The sequence below is a fragment of the Limulus polyphemus genome, unplaced genomic scaffold, assembly GCF_000517525.1.
Source record: "Limulus polyphemus unplaced genomic scaffold, Limulus_polyphemus-2.1.2 Scaffold2381, whole genome shotgun sequence".
Taxonomy (NCBI): Eukaryota; Metazoa; Arthropoda; class Merostomata; order Xiphosura; family Limulidae; genus Limulus; species Limulus polyphemus.
The window spans coordinates 73,697-90,669 of NW_013667991.1; the positions used below are offsets into that span (position 1 = coordinate 73,697).

The window sequence follows — 16,973 nt, forward strand, 5'->3', positions numbered from 1 at the left end:
CTTGTTTAACAAAATCTGCCTTTATATATATATATATTTTTTTTTTGTTAGGGGAGGGTGGGGTGGAGGGGTTCTTTCTAGTAATTAAATGTGGTATCTGTTCCCTGAAAGTATTTGGTTAATAACAAGATACTTTTATTAGGAAAAAAACAGTTGTTTTTATGTTCATTACAGGGAAAATCTGGGAACTAAGAATAAGTTTGTTTTACAACAAGTTCCTTCACTCCATGTTTTAAGGCTTATTAAATTGCACCGTCAATTAATCAAAATGGTTTGTATTTATACACGCATCTGGTTACTTGTGATTTCTAGTTCATGTTTAACTTTTCTAGTAGCATTTACACCTTGCTGTTGTAATAAATCTCAACCATATGATAAAAAACTAAATTGTAAGTTCTATCCTAGGATCATAAGTATAGTTTCAATAAGGATTAAAAGTCAAAATGAATTTGCCATTCATTCTCTTAGAGCTGAATTTCTCACTAACTAGGTTTGATTTGCTTTGAATTTTGAGCAAAGCGACACGAGAGCCATCTGCACTAGCTGTTCCTAATTTAGCAGTGGTAGACTAGAGGGAAGGCATCTAGTCAACACCATCCACCGCCAATTCTTGGTCTACTCTTTTAACAATGGACAGTTAGATTGGTCATCACATTATAACGCAGCCACGGCTGAAAGAGCGAGCATGTTCGGGGACGGGAATTCGAACCCGCGACCTGCAGTTTGGAAGTTGAGCGCCCTAACTACCAAATCATGCCAGGCCCCATAAACTTGGACCCTTTTTTAATTTGAATTTTTTATAAAGTAAAAGCCAATACCATTCCTGTAGAGGCCTGCTATGGCCTGGCGGTCAGGGCACTCAACCCGCAATCTGTGGATCACCGAACATACTCGCCTTGGGAGTATTATAATGTGACTGTAAATCCCACTTTTTGTTGGTGAAAGAGTAGCCCGAGAGTTGGCACTGAGTGGTGTTGTCTAGCGTCTGTCACTTCAAAATTAGAATCAGTTATGACAAATAAACCTCGAGTAGCTTTGCGCGAAATCAAACAAACATTCCTATCATTTTGCTTTTGTATGCAGTTGTTCCAAGGTGTGATTTAAAATGGAAGTTTTTGGTTACTAGCTATGGTGTGGAAATATCTACTCATTAGCCAAGTACAATCTCCTGCTTTAGAGTTTGATAAACCTCAAAATATGATAGAAGACTATAGAAATCAGATTAATCATCCTGGAACAGATTGTTTATCTAGGTCTTGTAAAGTTTTAGTTAGTTTTACTAATTCATGTGTTAAATATTACATATGTATATCTGTAGTATACGTATCAGTAATCATTGTACAATCATTCCAATGATTAATATCATTTGTCAGCTGTCACATTAAAATTCTCACATAAACTTTTCTGTATAACACCAGCTTGTATGCTGCTTTCGATTGTAGATTGTTAACATGTGTACATCTTTAACTGCATCTGACTCGAATATCCACAATTAAAGGGTAACTGGAATCTGTAGACAACAACCATCGTTACAAGGGCCAACCATCGGATTTCACGCCCAGAAATGTTTGATAAAACATCTCTATATCCTGCAAATGTGATCCATGTTCCTCCACAACAAGCAGAAATCTTACGGATTTTGAAATGTCTGATAGAGATGGACTACTAATCGTTTGCCTCAAGTTAAGATGTATCAACTTTGTTAAGGCTGTGGAGAAACAAAGTTATCCAACGTGAACTACAAGTGTGATAGATCCAAGTTATCCTACCTGAACTAAAACTTTGGTAGAACGAAGTTATCCTACTTCAACTCTAGCTGTGATAGAACCAAGTTATCCTACATGAACTGTAACTGTGGTACAATCTACTTATTCTACTTGAACTATTACTGAAATATTGTCAAGTTATCCTACTTGAGCTAAAAGTGTGACAGAACCAAGTTATTCTACCTGAACTACAGCTGTGGTAGAATCAAGTTATCTTACCTGAACTACGGCTGTGATAGAACCAAATTATCCTACATGAACTGTAACTGTGCTAGTGCCAAGTTATCCTACATGAACTATAACTGGGGTAGAACCAAGTTATCCTACTTGAACTCTAGCTGTGACAAAACCAAGTTATCCTACATGAACTGTAATTGTGGTACAACCTAGTTTTTCTACTTGAACTATAACTGCAATATAGACAAGTTATCCTACCTGAGCTAAACGTGTGACAGAACCAAGTTATCTTACCTGAACTACGGCTGTGATAGAACCAAGTTATCCTACATGAACTATAACGGGGGTAGAACCAAGTTATCCTACTGGAACTATAACTGGGGTAGAACCAAGTTATTCTACTTAAACTATAACTGGGGTAGAACCAAGTTATTCAACTTAAACTATAACTGGGGTAGAACCAAGTTATTCTACTTAAACTATAACTGGAGTAGAACCAAGTTATTCTACTTGAACTATAGCTGTGACAGAACCAAGTTATCCTACTGGATAGCTTTCGGAATTACTATATAATTTAGAGAAAAGTTTGTCCGCTCAGTGAGATAGAAAAACATGTGTTTGCTATATTCACTTATGCAGCTTTCAACAAGATAATGCAAGAGCACCGACGGATACAACAGTACGCTAGTGGCTAGCTGATAAAGTTGATAGTAGGTACTTCGAAAGCGCGGTTATTTCTCACATTAGAACAAATAGCCTACTCCCTTGAGGCAAAACTTGTCAAAGCTTAAACCTACCAGAATACTGCATTTGAGTATGGATAGTCCAAATGTAAACCTAAAAATTGCTGAAGTTTCTCGTAGCTGATTCTGACACTTGGCAGAAGCAACTGTATATAAATCACCCAGTTGTCTCTTCTCAATTAAATTCTGCGCAACACGTTGTCTAGAGAACACATTAGATACTGAGAAAGTAACAGATATTTAGTCACATGTAACAAAATATGTGACCGAAACACTAAATCAGAAGAGAAATCAAAGGTACCAATTGTGCATTATCCATTACAGTTGTGGCAAAGTTGAGTTCTTCGTTTCCATTAAGGGGGATTACTCAGCCATTTCTGGCAAAGTAACAGGTAGGTACTTTTTTGTGAATCTTGCCACTTTTCTTTCCTTTTCTTGGATTAGTTTATGGAACTGTTCATCGAGTTTGTTGTGTGTTAAAGACAAAAAATTCAGGCTACAAAGTCGTAAACTTGCATGTAGACAATCGGCTTCTCCTAAAGAAGGTCAGTATTAACAATAGTACAAAGCAAGCTTTAGATTCAGAAGCAGCGTCACCAATAGCTCTGGTTCCATAATGCATGTCTGAAGATGCTTTGTGCTTCAAACTATTTGTACAGTCTGTTGCACTCAGAGACAAAGAAACTACAAAGCAAAAGAAAAAAGAAAAAGAGTATTTTGCCAAACAGATGAAAGTAATGCAAGAGTTGTCATCGAAAGTTGTTCGCAAATCTTAGCATTATCTGAATTGAAATGAGGGTTGATAGGAATTTGCAGCATAAAAATTGCAATAATGTACTTTTGAATGTGAACAGACTCTGTAAATGACTTATAGATTTGGATTACTGGTGTTTTTGTTACGTATAAATTCGTGTTGTTCAAAGCCTAATTTTCTCGTCATCTGTAAACGTAGTGTTCTTCATTCTAATGCCAGAAACGAATGTACCTTGCTGCAAATTGGTATTTCTGTTCTGCATTTTCTTACTCGTTTAATGGAGTAGATTTGACTATAAGGGATGCTCAGGGGCCGTTAATAAAATATAAGTTTATTTAATTGCAGTTATATAAATGAGTAATTTATGTTTATAATGTATACTATCAGAAAAATCAGAGAAAGGTTTTGTTGGTCAGAAAAAAAAAGGGAATTGTATAAAGAAAATATGAGAGTTATATCATGTTTTCTATGGAACCACCAATCGTTTGTGCACTAACTCGATCGAGCTAAGTTTCTACCACAGTGGACCGTTTTTAATTTTATAAAAATCGGACGCGAAAACCGAAATTTATGAGCCCCAAACCACCTTCATATAAAAAAAAGTTTCACACGATTTTTGCGTACTACTTTGCATCAGACTTCAAACTAATACTTTATAATATTATTTTATCTATTATATAAAACTGTACAAAAAGCATGATATCTATTGAAAAACAACTTGGCTGAAAAAGGTGTGTACAAACACAAAGCTTGTTTGTTTGTTTCTTTGAACTTAAGCACAAGGCTACACAAAGGGCTATCTGTTCTCTGCCCACTACGGGTATCGAAACCAAGTTGTTTCTAACTTTGTAAGTCCGCAGACATACCGCTGTGCCACTGGGAGCTAAAAATAAAGCAACTGAAAGATACGAACTCAGAGTTATTGAAGAAACCCACATGCAGTTATAATGTCTCCAGATTTTGTATGTGCTTTACGCTAATTATTCCAAACTATATCTGAGTATCAAATCTATGACCTTTGTACAACAAAAAGTGATATCTAACAAAAATAGCATAGCTTTAAAAAAAAAGTACGACTAAAGAAAAAATTTATTGCAACAGAAAGATATGAAATCAGATTTACGACAAACTGAGAACATATTGTTAATTAAACTTTTATACAAATTATTGTGACTAAGCACTCAAAATTATGCAACATTTTTAGAGTATGCTTTTGATTTTGATTTGTTTGAAGTTAAGAACAAAGCTACACAATGGGCTATCTGTGTTCTGCCAACCACGGGTATCGAAACCCGGGTTCTAGCGTTGTAAATCCGCAGACCATTAGAGTATGCATGTCTACTACAAGAAATTACATGGGCCGCTGTTTCTTGTCGGTGCGTAGCTAAACATAAAGCCCCCCAGTAGCACAGCGGTATGTCTCCGGACTTACAACGCTAGAAACCGGGTTTTGATACCCGTGGTGGGCAGAGCACAGATAGCCCTTGTGTAGCTTTGTGCATAATTAAAAACAAAAACAAACAAACTAAACATAAAACAGCAACCCATGTGAGTTTTTTGTAGTAGTTATGTATGTTTTGTAAAATTTTGAATGTTTAGTCATAATAGTTTGTATAAAATTTTGGTCAAGAGTATTTTTTGAATTTGGACGCAAAACTTTGTTTGTTTGTTTCGAATTTCGCGCAAAGCTACACGAGGGCTATCTGCCTAGCCGTCCCTAATTTAGCAGTGTAAGACTAGAGGGAAGGCAGCTAGTCATCACCACCCACCGCCAACTCTTGGGCTACTCTTTTACCAACGAATAGTGGGATTGACCGTCACATTATAACGCCCCCACGGCTGAAAGGGCGAGCATGTTTAGTGTGACGGGGATTCGAACCCGCGACCCTCAGACTGCGAGTCGAGTGCCCTAACCACCTGGCCATGCCGGGCGCAAAACTTTGATTTCACATCTTTCAGTTGCAATTCTTATATTATTATTTTTTTAGCCGCTCCTTTTGTTTTACAGCTATATGTTGTTTTTAATTATATTTAAAATAGATGTTCTTGTTCTATTAATAACTTTACTCCTTAAATCAGAGTGATAGCAGCTGTACAATTTAGATATTTATTCTAAAACGAAACTAGTAACCATTAATTAATTGATATATAATTTATACCAAGACCATCTGAATACATCACATGATGAATCTTCATAAGAAACTTTATTAGTAAGAATTAAGGTTAGTTCACACTGCGAGGCATCAGAAACGGATTGGTGACGTAACGACATTTGACGAAACGATGTGCAGCTCACACTATTCAGCTTCTTATGGAGTTGAAGGCGTGAAGTCACAAAAATGACTGACGTTGTTAACGTACACGTTTAAATTTGTTTCATTTATGGCAATGGATCAGATAGGGACGACAAGGAAACGAATGAAACGTTTGAGTTAAAGATATGTTCATATCAAAGAGGAACGACAAAGAAACGAAAGAAGCATTTCAGTCGGAGATATACTCAAACAGGCTTAAGTACTGAAAATTAAATATAAATTCCACAAAGTCTATCTCCTCACTTTGAAGCCAAAGATGCGTTGTAAGATTGACAGTTAAGTCCCACTATTTAATTACAGTAGCTCAAGAATTAGGGGGGTGGGTACTATTGACAAGCTCCCTTCTCGCTAGTTTATCAGTTCAAAAATGTGGATGGGTGCGCTGATACATAAAGAAAAATCAAGACTGAGACATGCCACCTACTGGGATTAGTGACATTAGGCATGAAATGGAGTGAAACAGGAAGGATATCTGTTTATATCCACAACTACTGTCATCTACTAACTAAATCTGAATGTGTGATAAGGCACCCATACGTCCCACTGTGAATTTTTGACAACTTTGTGGGTCATATATACCCTTGCGGGTAGAGAAAAAGATAAATGATGATCTGTTTCTTAGCAGTTCTACCTAATTATTATGTTTAGTATTTATGCATCACCTGTAGTTATGTCAACCTACTTTTGAAAAAAAAAAAAATTCATTGAAACCTTGCTACCATCATCTCAAAATATGAAGTTCATTTTGTCCAGTTATTTTTTATCTTCAGGGTGCTTATGTTGGTAAGTTGTTGTTTTTCATTTTGACCTTTACATTAATTGTAGTTAGTGCAGTATTTATGTGTTAATGGGAATATAAGGCACACATTTTTATAGTCAAAAGATATTTACAAACAGAAGATACAACACTGTTGATGTCCAAAGACATAATTAGTATTTAGAATAGTTAATTCTTAAAGCAACCACAGCACTGATAACCCCAAGTTGCAGTAATAAAGAGAGCTCTATTTTCCACGCACCTTGTGTAGTTTCGCGCGAATATCCGAAACAAATAAATTATATTTTACTTTAGTTTTCCAAACCTTGATCTTATGTCTACCAAGAAGAAAGTCATTATTTATGCTAGTTGATTATATATAAATGCAATGGAAATTTTGTAAGTAATTTTAAGAAGGCTTGAATCTGATAAAGGTTAAATTTATTATCGCCAGAACTTGAATAGAAAATTGATCCTATCCTTTGAAAATACTCGTTTTTTGTCATTTTAATCGTGTCCTCCAGCTGATTGCCTTAATCTTTATATAATATATAACTCAATTTGCTGATTTTGTTTTCTGGTATGTAATTGAGTAATATATATTCTCAATTCAAAGTCAAGATCAAATCTTTTTATTGATTATTTAGTACTTTACATCGTACATATCAACACTTATGTATTTTTGTCATTCTGTGATACAACAGAAGAATCTTAATCTCCTAATTCAAAGTAATTATATTTTTATTTTATGATATACTAGTGCTCACCAACGTGTTAAACATTTACTTTTGTATACATTGTATATATATATTGACATTATGATCACAAATCGGGTACTAAACTGATTTTGTTTCATGTTGTTGACACTTAAATTTCATCCCTTGTCATTAATGTATTTGTATTTGGTTTAGCTGTTTTATTTAGACGTTAATTATAAATGGAGCTGTATTAATTTCATTCGACAGTAAAAAAACAATTTATTTCTTTGCAAGTGTGTATGGTTGCTGTTCCACTACCATAAGAATTCATTTAAATTTAATTTTTCCATTCGTTTCAATTCATATCTTAGTTCAAGCAGAAATACAAGTTTCGTGGTTCATTAAACCGGACCAGACCTTTGATGCAAAGAAGGTATCTTGTTGCACTCTCGTTAAAAAAGGTCTTGTCAGCATTTTTCACAGAATTCGATCGTTTGGTTCATGATTATATTTCAAGTTGAATTCCATTAAATTGTCATCTGTAAAAAGTGAATTTGTAATAAGTTGGAAAACGTAATATGATTTATTTTACTAATTACAAAACAACTAATGTTAATAGCTCTCGCAAAGCTTGGTAAAACAGTTGCTGTGCTAGAAACAAGAAGAGCATAATGTGATGATGTGATTACCAAAATACTCAAATGTAAAAACGTTCACTAAGATTGGCTAAAGAATCATGTTGAGAACCAATATAGATTCAGTCCTGATTATGCGAAGGGAAACGAAGGTTACAGATTGGTCCCGGAGACGCTCTTTCAAATCATTGTAACTTTGGTCGGCTACTTTAAGGAAACTGTATAATAATAGACATGCATTATTTAAATTTTGTTGAAATGAGTTTACAAACATATATTTTTGCTTTAACGTTTACGAGCCAGTAACTTAAGCGTAGAAATGAATAAGTTTAAAAGTGTGGAAGGTACAGTTAAACATACCAATTTATGCTTCAGACAAGCATTACATAGTAACAACAAAAAATCTTGCCACTGCTTCGACATGCAGTACTTAGTTGGATATCAAAGTTTTTTGTTTGGAATGTTAGCACCAAAATGCATAAGGGCAAGCGGCGCAGCCTAACCATTCTTCATTTGAATTGATAGACTAAAATGCACGCAGTTAGTCAACAATATCCGTTGCCAGTCACTGGGATTCTCTTGTCTGATAGAATATTGGGATTTGACTTCCACTCTTATTGAGCACTCACGGAGCACTTTTTTGTCACCACAAGCCACGCTCGGCTCGCATGTTAAAGAATAACCGTATTGCATTAATTGTTTCGGTTTTTATTGGCTTCCAATGAACAAAATAAGACTTATAATTTATGTTTTTACCTAGCATTATCTCTTGTAATATATATAAATAGGAAAAAAGTTAAAATTTTAACGGAAAGTAGGGATCGTTGGTTATTCTTAGAATTGCTACAAGAAGTATCCAAAACAAAATATATGCTGCAATAAAATAAACACAAACAAGTAAAGTGATACTAGTTGGATAGATCTTAAAACGATTTTTAATCCCTACCTCCCAAAGTAGGGATTTAAAATCGTTTTAAAATCTATTTGACAGGGATTTATCCTCCAGAAAAACAACGATCACAATCATACATCATATATTGTGAAACAACATCGTGACGGTAAAGACGTTGACTGATCACCCACAAACATAGTTATGCCTGCACAAAGCCCTAATATGCATATTATTGAATGTGTATGATATTTTGTAAAAACTGATAACTGAGAAGGTCAAAAGGTGATTATACAACTTGGCTGAATTATCGTGAGTAAAACAAGAAACGTGGACCAATATTCTACAGTCATTTTAAGTACGATAATACTTAATAGTAGGGATCGACAAGGATTTCAAGTAATCCACGCGCCGAAAAAAACACCTTATTGAATTCCTAAGCGAAAAACTTCCCATTCAAAGTATTGGTTAAGATATATTATGCGCATATATACTAATAATACTCCATAAAGGTCGCTAACATTTCCGGAATAACAATTCAAAAATTTCGGAAACAGCAACGTTTTCGTCTATTACCTACCTACTTGATAACGTCAGCGAGGCTAGCGCCTAGACAACTCGGACTATCGCTACAGAATTTCGCCAGCTTTCTTGACTGGTCTGTGGGTATCCGCTTTTGATATTCCGATAAAAATCCGTACACACACACACACACACATATACAGGTAAAATATAAATGGTAAACAAACAAGAGTATTAAAAAATTTGAATTTTAAAATGAATTGGGATTCCTGTTATAAAAGGTAATGAAATAAGAATTAAAACTACAATCACAAATTTCTAAAATGTAATCCATACTTTGGCAGTTTTATACACTTATCTGTAGGCCAAAGCAAGGACATAATGTACCATTGAATACTTACGACTGAAACACAAACAAGTTCTAGATACAAAAATAGATAATTTGGGTCATACTTTTTAGATGTATGAAAATAGTAAAAATATTAAAGGCGTATGGTAAATGAGGTTTTTAAATATCGTTTCTTCCCTTTATTAAATTCAGTGTGGATTATATTGCGTATATAGTGCTTAATAAATGTATAATTTTACTGCAGAACAATGTAGTGGTTGTACAAATAGAATATAATGAGACAGTGAGCGAACATTTGAAAAAATTGCACTTTATAAAATTGGACACCGTCGGTCATTTGCCTGGTGGACCAATCCGCCATTAATCGCAAATACCTTTCGAAAGCGCTCGGGTTATATGGTTTTTATTCATTTCTAATCGCAAATACCAGATTATGTCCGATCACAATTTTAGTATTCGTGAAGAATGATAACTGCATTATAATAATGCGTTTAGCTAGTTGTTTTTGGAACCAATGAAAATATTCAGTGGTTATAATCATGTTTTGTATTCGTTGTTTTTTTAAGACTGATGTTTTGCCAGCGAGAATAAGTACAATCTGGTAATACTTTAAATTCTGCTAGCGGGTCGGTGTTATCAATTTGTTTTAAAATACATCAGTTGTATTTTCTTTATATATTAAAAAAACTGGTTCTATGTTATTTTTTCCTTCAGTTTTAGTTTTAAACGTTATGAAGGGTTAAGCTAAGTTTTGTATAAAAAATATTCTTTAAAAATCATTTACTGATCAAGAAATTTATGTAAATTTGAACGTTCTCGAATCTTGCGATATGTTGTATATTACAGTTGATTGGGATAAACTATTGTCCCCCGGCCCGACATGGCCAGGTGGTTAGGGCGCTCCACTCGCAATATGAGGGTCGGGTGTTCGAATCCCCGTCACACCAAACATGCTCGCCCTTTCAGCCGTGGGGACGTTATAATGTGACGGTCAATCCCACTATTCGTTGGTAAAAGAGTAGCCCAAGAGTTGGCGGTGGGTGGTGATGACCAGCTGTCTTACCTCTAGTCTTACACTGCTAAATTAGGGAAGGCTAGCGCGGATAGCCCTCGTGTAGTTTTGCGCGAAATTCAAAAACAAACAAACAAACTATTGTCCCCCAATGAAAGTGGTATATGCACATGTTCCTGAACTTCTGAATTATGTGAAATAAATTTATAAGTTTGGAACGTGTCCGTAAAGTACATACATTCTATATTTACATTCATAATACATGCGTACATATACTCGGAAGATCTCTCCTATTTGTATGTGCATTTTCCAGTTTCGTAGTTATGTTTCCTAAGACTTGTATGAAAATGTTTTTGCCTTTCACATCACTGACTGTAAATGATATGCATTTACGTGCATGAGTTAAGGAATAAAACAGTCATTACAAATTAATCCTGATAATGTATAAAATATTAAAGAGAAAGAGTTGTTGAAATAATTAGTCAATAATATTAAAAGATATAAAACCCAATGAGATATTTCCATAACAGTTATTTCATTCGTGAATTAGCAAGTATAGCTTTTATTCACAATAACGTATTTCATGTTCAATCTACATTCATTGGTAATATATATTACAATAAAAGATCTATGATACCATAACGCATTTCGAAAATAAGGTGGCAATTATGAGAATCTATAGAACTGCGAAATCAGAGCATGAAAATATCATAGTCCATATCTTTATTCCTTACACTCTTGGGCTTGCAGAGAAATTGTGTATTGAAATCTAGAGTAAAATGTTTCGTGCTATATACATTGTCATGACTGAATGTCTTTGTACCTTGGCAGGAATTTCGCCGTGTACCTTGTCCTTCAATGTTAAATTCTACGCGTCTGATCCTTGTAAGCTGACTGAAGAAATTACACGGTAAGCAACTTTAAATTACATTTTGCTGTACTATTTTAGAGTGAAATTGAAATATTTTGAGGTACTATACTCTTAAAATGGGTAAGCAACTTTAAATTACATTTTGCTGTACTATTTTAGAGTGAAATTGAAATATTTTGAGGTACTACACTCTTAAAATGGGTAAGCAACTTTAAATTACATTTTGCTGTACTATTTTAGAGTGAAATTGAAATATTTTGAGGTACTATACTCATAAAATGGGCCTGGCATCGCCTGGTGGTTAGAGCGCTCGACTCGCAATTTGAGGGTCGCGAGTTCGAATCCCCGTCACCGTACATGCTCGTTCTATATGATTGCTGACTGGGCCAGCCACTCAAGTGTTAAAATTCTTGGCTTACAAAAATATCAGACGACCCCAAACTAGATGGGAATAAAGTCGAGTGGGGAAAAAACCTTAAATTATTTTAAATTCTCCTATCACGTAATTAGAATCGCTTACAAATTCTCATACCTAATCATTCACGAGGGTTTAGTCTTGTTTATAAAATACAGACATTCACAGAAGGAGATCTTTAAGTAGTTTTATTGTTCTAATAGTTACCGTTAGAAAGAGGGAAACTAGGGCAAAATGTTTTGGCTTGCCCGATGTAATGTTTTGGGTGTAATAAAGAAAATACATTTAGTAAGGAGTTTCAAAGGCTAGTCGTCTGAAAAATATGTGAAATAACCACACTTCTAGGAAATAGTGTTGGAGAACGATGTTTTAGCCATTTCTGAAGGGTTACACTCCTTTACTTTAGAAAATCATATATTCGTTACTAAGTTTATTTAAAAAATGCTGAAAAATATTTATATTTTTATTTCTTTAGCATTTTAACAATCAATAGTATTTTGTTTTAAACATTTTGTTACCTAGTAGAATTAACTCTGCATAAAATTATTATTTTGTACCTGTATTTATTTTCATAGGCTATAAATTACCAACTATTCTGTATGCATACTGCCCCCAACGAAACAAGATCACCTCCAATCATAATCATATTTTCTTCCAATAAAAAGATATCTGAGCGCCATGTCCGCGGTGGGCAGAACAAAGACAGCCAACTGTATAATATTGTGCTTAGCAAACGAACAAAACTTTTCAGTACACCATAAGACTGTGATGCTTTATTAAATCTTTGCTAGATGTGTTAATTCATGTAAGATATAGTACTGTATTTCCTATTGCATTTTCAGTCAGCGTCAATACAGGTGTCAGTGATATGAGTTGTATTGTTTTATTGGAAGACACTATATGTATATATTTATATATAACACTAGCTTAACCTTCACAACGAACTATTTAATTTTCAGTTTTACTAAGTAATTTCATTGATCAAAACATCGAAGTTCCCAAGATTCACATAAAGTGATAGAATTAGTCAGTATTAGGCACAAAAGTTCAAAGTATTTTAAATTTTTAACTAATAACAGCCCCTCCTGGTGGCGCAGTGGAAAGTCTAAATGCTTAACGTTCAAAACCGGATGGGCAGAACGCAGATAGCACATTGTGTACCATTGTGCTTAACAACGAAACAATTAAACAAAAACTAACAACATTGCAAACCTCATTCACATCCGAAGCTCTAATATAGAAGAATCTCTGGTAGTTTAGGTCTCAGCAGATGACCTCAAACAAAATATATGTAATGGGATTTATATAATGTAACCAGTTATTCCCGTTTCTTTGAATTATGTTGTTCTTCCAGATTTATTTGTTACCCCTTATGTGCTTCAGAATTAATTACCCTCGTTATAGCTGTAGGTGCACAATTAGGTAAACTAGTTTCGCCTTCTCGAACGGAATGTGGTGTTTGTTCTATACTTCATTAAAAGACTTGGTTTCCAACTGAACATTGACTTTTGTTAGTCTTTGAAAATAAAATACTGTTTTAAATATTTCATGATTCTAATTCTACTGCTGAAATAGAATGATACGTTAATTTAAAACTGTAGTTCACTCTGCTGCCTTTTACTAAAGATACTTGCAAGGAGAAATTACCAATACTGTATGTAAGAGATTTTTCGTTTCCATGTTAAATGTTATTTTCGTGATTGTGACATTATTCCTGAAATTGAAGCGATGATAAATCAAAAGTTTAGATCATTCAGGCTGTCTCATGTACCTAATGATGATTTGTAGTTATTTAGTGTTAAAGTTCTTTAAGATATATTTTTTGTTTGTTTGTTTAATATCGAGCACAGCTACTCGAGGGCAATCTTTGGTAGCTGTCCTTAATATTGAAGTGATAGAGGGAAGGCAAGCTAGTCAACACCACCCACCGCCAACTTTTGGGCTACTCTTTACCAGCGAATAGTGGAATTGACATTATAACGCCCCTATGGCTGAAAGGGCGAGCATGTTCAGTGACGGGATTAAGTTATTAGATTGAGCTTAAGATTCGCTCCAAAACAAGTGTTTATTTTCCACATTGTCAGAAGATCGCTTACGGCAAAATTTATACTTTTTATTTTTAACTAGCAGGGACCCGCAAAACATTTCCGGCCAAATTAGTATCTTTATCGTAACAATACTTCTTTATATATAACATTTCTAGCACAATACCAAATGTGTAAATCCACTTGTATATACGCCGTACTTTATAAAACTGTAACTTGTGAACTTTTTGTTTTTTTTTTACTTTAGTTTATTTATGACTAAACTTTACTTAATACTATCGATAAATAAATTATAATGTTATTCTACAACCTAACGTCAAACCTTTTTTAAAAACTTTAAGTGTTTAATATTCTGTTGTACAAAATAATTAGTAAAGTATATTTTACATCCCCTTTTTGTTGTTACTTCTTATTTCATACAGCAATTGTAGCGATGTGATCACTGAGCTTTGCAGCTCTCTGCCGCAGGCACACTGTTTGTCGTCAAGTTTTTCTTGGGGACACATTCTAACTACGCATGCTTATGCAGCAGGTTCTCGGTCAGAAAGCGTAACGGTCGTACATACAAACAAGCAGAATAATAGTATAGATTAGCGCTTAACTATATATTATCAGCGTTACGTATTTTAAAAAAGTAAACCACGAGTTAATTAGTATTTATTACTACAGCACCTTCTGTAGTGTTTTGACATTACAGGGTAAATAATGGAAATGCAGTTGTGAACAATAGTCAACCGTTTGTTTGTTTGTTTTCTCAATTTTTAATGGGAATTTTTGGTTCACGTCCAAACGTGTAGCATCTTTAGACTTACTTTTTCGTTAATGAAGCTAATTTTCTTGCGTTAATCTCAGAGCTGGGTATTATACTCCACATTTAAAGGTACAGTATTGAATTTTAGAATTATTTTAATATTTTAGAAATATGCTTTTTTTCTTCTACTTTTACATATTAAACAGTCTTACTTTATTTGTATTTATTAGAAAAAAAATTATGCTTTATGTTTAGATCAGGCATGCAACTGAAAACCGGGTTTCGATACCCGTGGTGAGCAGAGCATAGACAGCCCTTTCTGTAGCTTTGTGCTTAACTACAAATAAACAGGCATGGAAATTAAGGTTAAATAAGGTAGACAGTGTCACCCGTCGCTTCATAAGTCTCACTTGTGCAGATATCTCAAATTCCAAGACACGTCTTTTAACTCCTCGGGTCCCCCGATAAGATTACGGACTTGCAATGCTTAAATCCCGGGTTCAGTCCCCTGCAGTGGACAGCAGGTAGCCCAATGTGGCTTTGCTCTAAAACAAACAGACAAATAATTCCTCATACTAAACAGAATTGTATATTGGTGTTAAGGTTAGTGTTTTCCTTGCTAACGCGTATATATATATATATATCGCAGTGCGTTATCGGTCCTGGTTGTCAACTTATTGTCATGACGGATAATGTCTGTGGTAATAGCACCCAAATGATAACTCATCTATCAGACAATATCCAAACGCCGATGTCTTTCTAGTCAGCCGTCATGGAAAATCAAAATCGTCAATCAAATAAGCAAGGGCTCCCGCAGAAAATAAAAATAAAGTTTGAAAAATTATGAAATCGAAATACAAATACCTTATAATTTTCCAATAACATAGAACAATAATTTTAATATCTAGTAGTGCTGATTTAATCGCTTATAAACAATTAATGTAATCGATAATTTGTAAGCTATATATATATATATTTTACATAAAATTTTCAAATATTAATATATATTTCCCCAAACTGGTCGCGGATGATGAATGTGTGTTTAAGCTCAGGAAACTGTGAGCTTGAACACCCCTTCAAAAATATTTTTGTTTGCCTAACTGCTGCTTTCATACAGGTTTTACACCTGCAGTTTGTTAAATAACTGGAGATACAGGGTATCGCTAGCACTGCTAGACTGCTTTTTCTTTTTGTTCTGTTATATTCTTTAAATATTTGTTTGGCAATTCTCACATCTGACACAATTTTTACATATTTCGTTTAATACACAAATGTGTTTAAAATGTTCTTCTCATTGTTCTCTAATGTTATCGCCTAGTTCTGTTTAAGTGCTTGATACATGCTTAAAAATAGTAATACTACCCATTGTGCAACTTCAGAATAATAAAATAAAAATCTTTATACCATTGCTGTTTACCTTATACTGACCCTCCTAATGATGTGATGGAGGGGATAAACATTAGGATTAAGTTTTCTTATGACAAGTTTAAAATTGTAGTTTTAAAAATTTAATTTGTTGTTTGCAAAGAATGGTCAGTCAGTATATGATAGTATTTTCTCCATTAAAGAAGTCAATCATTTCTCCTGGTTTCAAATGTAACTGAAATTTTTAAACATAGATAGAATGTAAACGCGTAAAGATGTAGTATTCCTCTGTTCTTGGAATTCACTGTCAAAGGACTACATTTAAGCCACGATACAATGATCAGCCGAATACGTAAGCTATCAAGACTGGGTCTTTTGTTAAAAAAATAAGGAAAAATGCATTGGTTCACAAATAACAATTCAGTTTCTATTTATAGCGACACCTAAAACGACAGCATGTATTAATGACGAAGATGTTATGGCCATAGTAATCCAAGACATAAAGAAGGTATTTAATCAAAATTTGTAATAAAAAATATTTATTTAATATTAAGAAAAGCTGTGTTTTGTTCTACTTTGAAAATAAAAACCTTAACATTTACCTAAACCATTGTTTGACACAATTATCTGCGTGCGTCCGCTTATAATTGGCGAACCTCTGGACTGGTTATTACCAATCTTGTCATGCACCCTTAGAAGCCCCGCGGGTATGATATTGGGGTCCTCATTCGGATCTAACCCCCTGTGTCACCCCAAAGGTCCCTATGTGTTCATCGTGCATTGGATTACTACAACTCTTGTAACAATAGTTTTATTGGTACGTTATACACTCCCCCCCCCCATATATATATATATATATATATGTATATATATATACACACACACACACACACACATACAATTGAAATT

At 34.3% G+C, this 16,973-nt stretch overlaps 1 protein-coding gene across 1 annotated transcript in view; it reads left to right on the top strand.

Annotated features, from left to right (window-relative positions):
- LOC106466789 (band 4.1-like protein 4A) overlaps nt 1-16,973 on the top strand; it is a 165,176-nt gene that overhangs the window by 56,433 nt on the left and 91,770 nt on the right. The window contains exon 5 of the mRNA XM_022394872.1: nt 11,449-11,527. Within this exon, the coding sequence (XP_022250580.1) occupies nt 11,449-11,527 (79 nt within the window). The remainder of the gene's footprint in view (nt 1-11,448; nt 11,528-16,973) is intronic.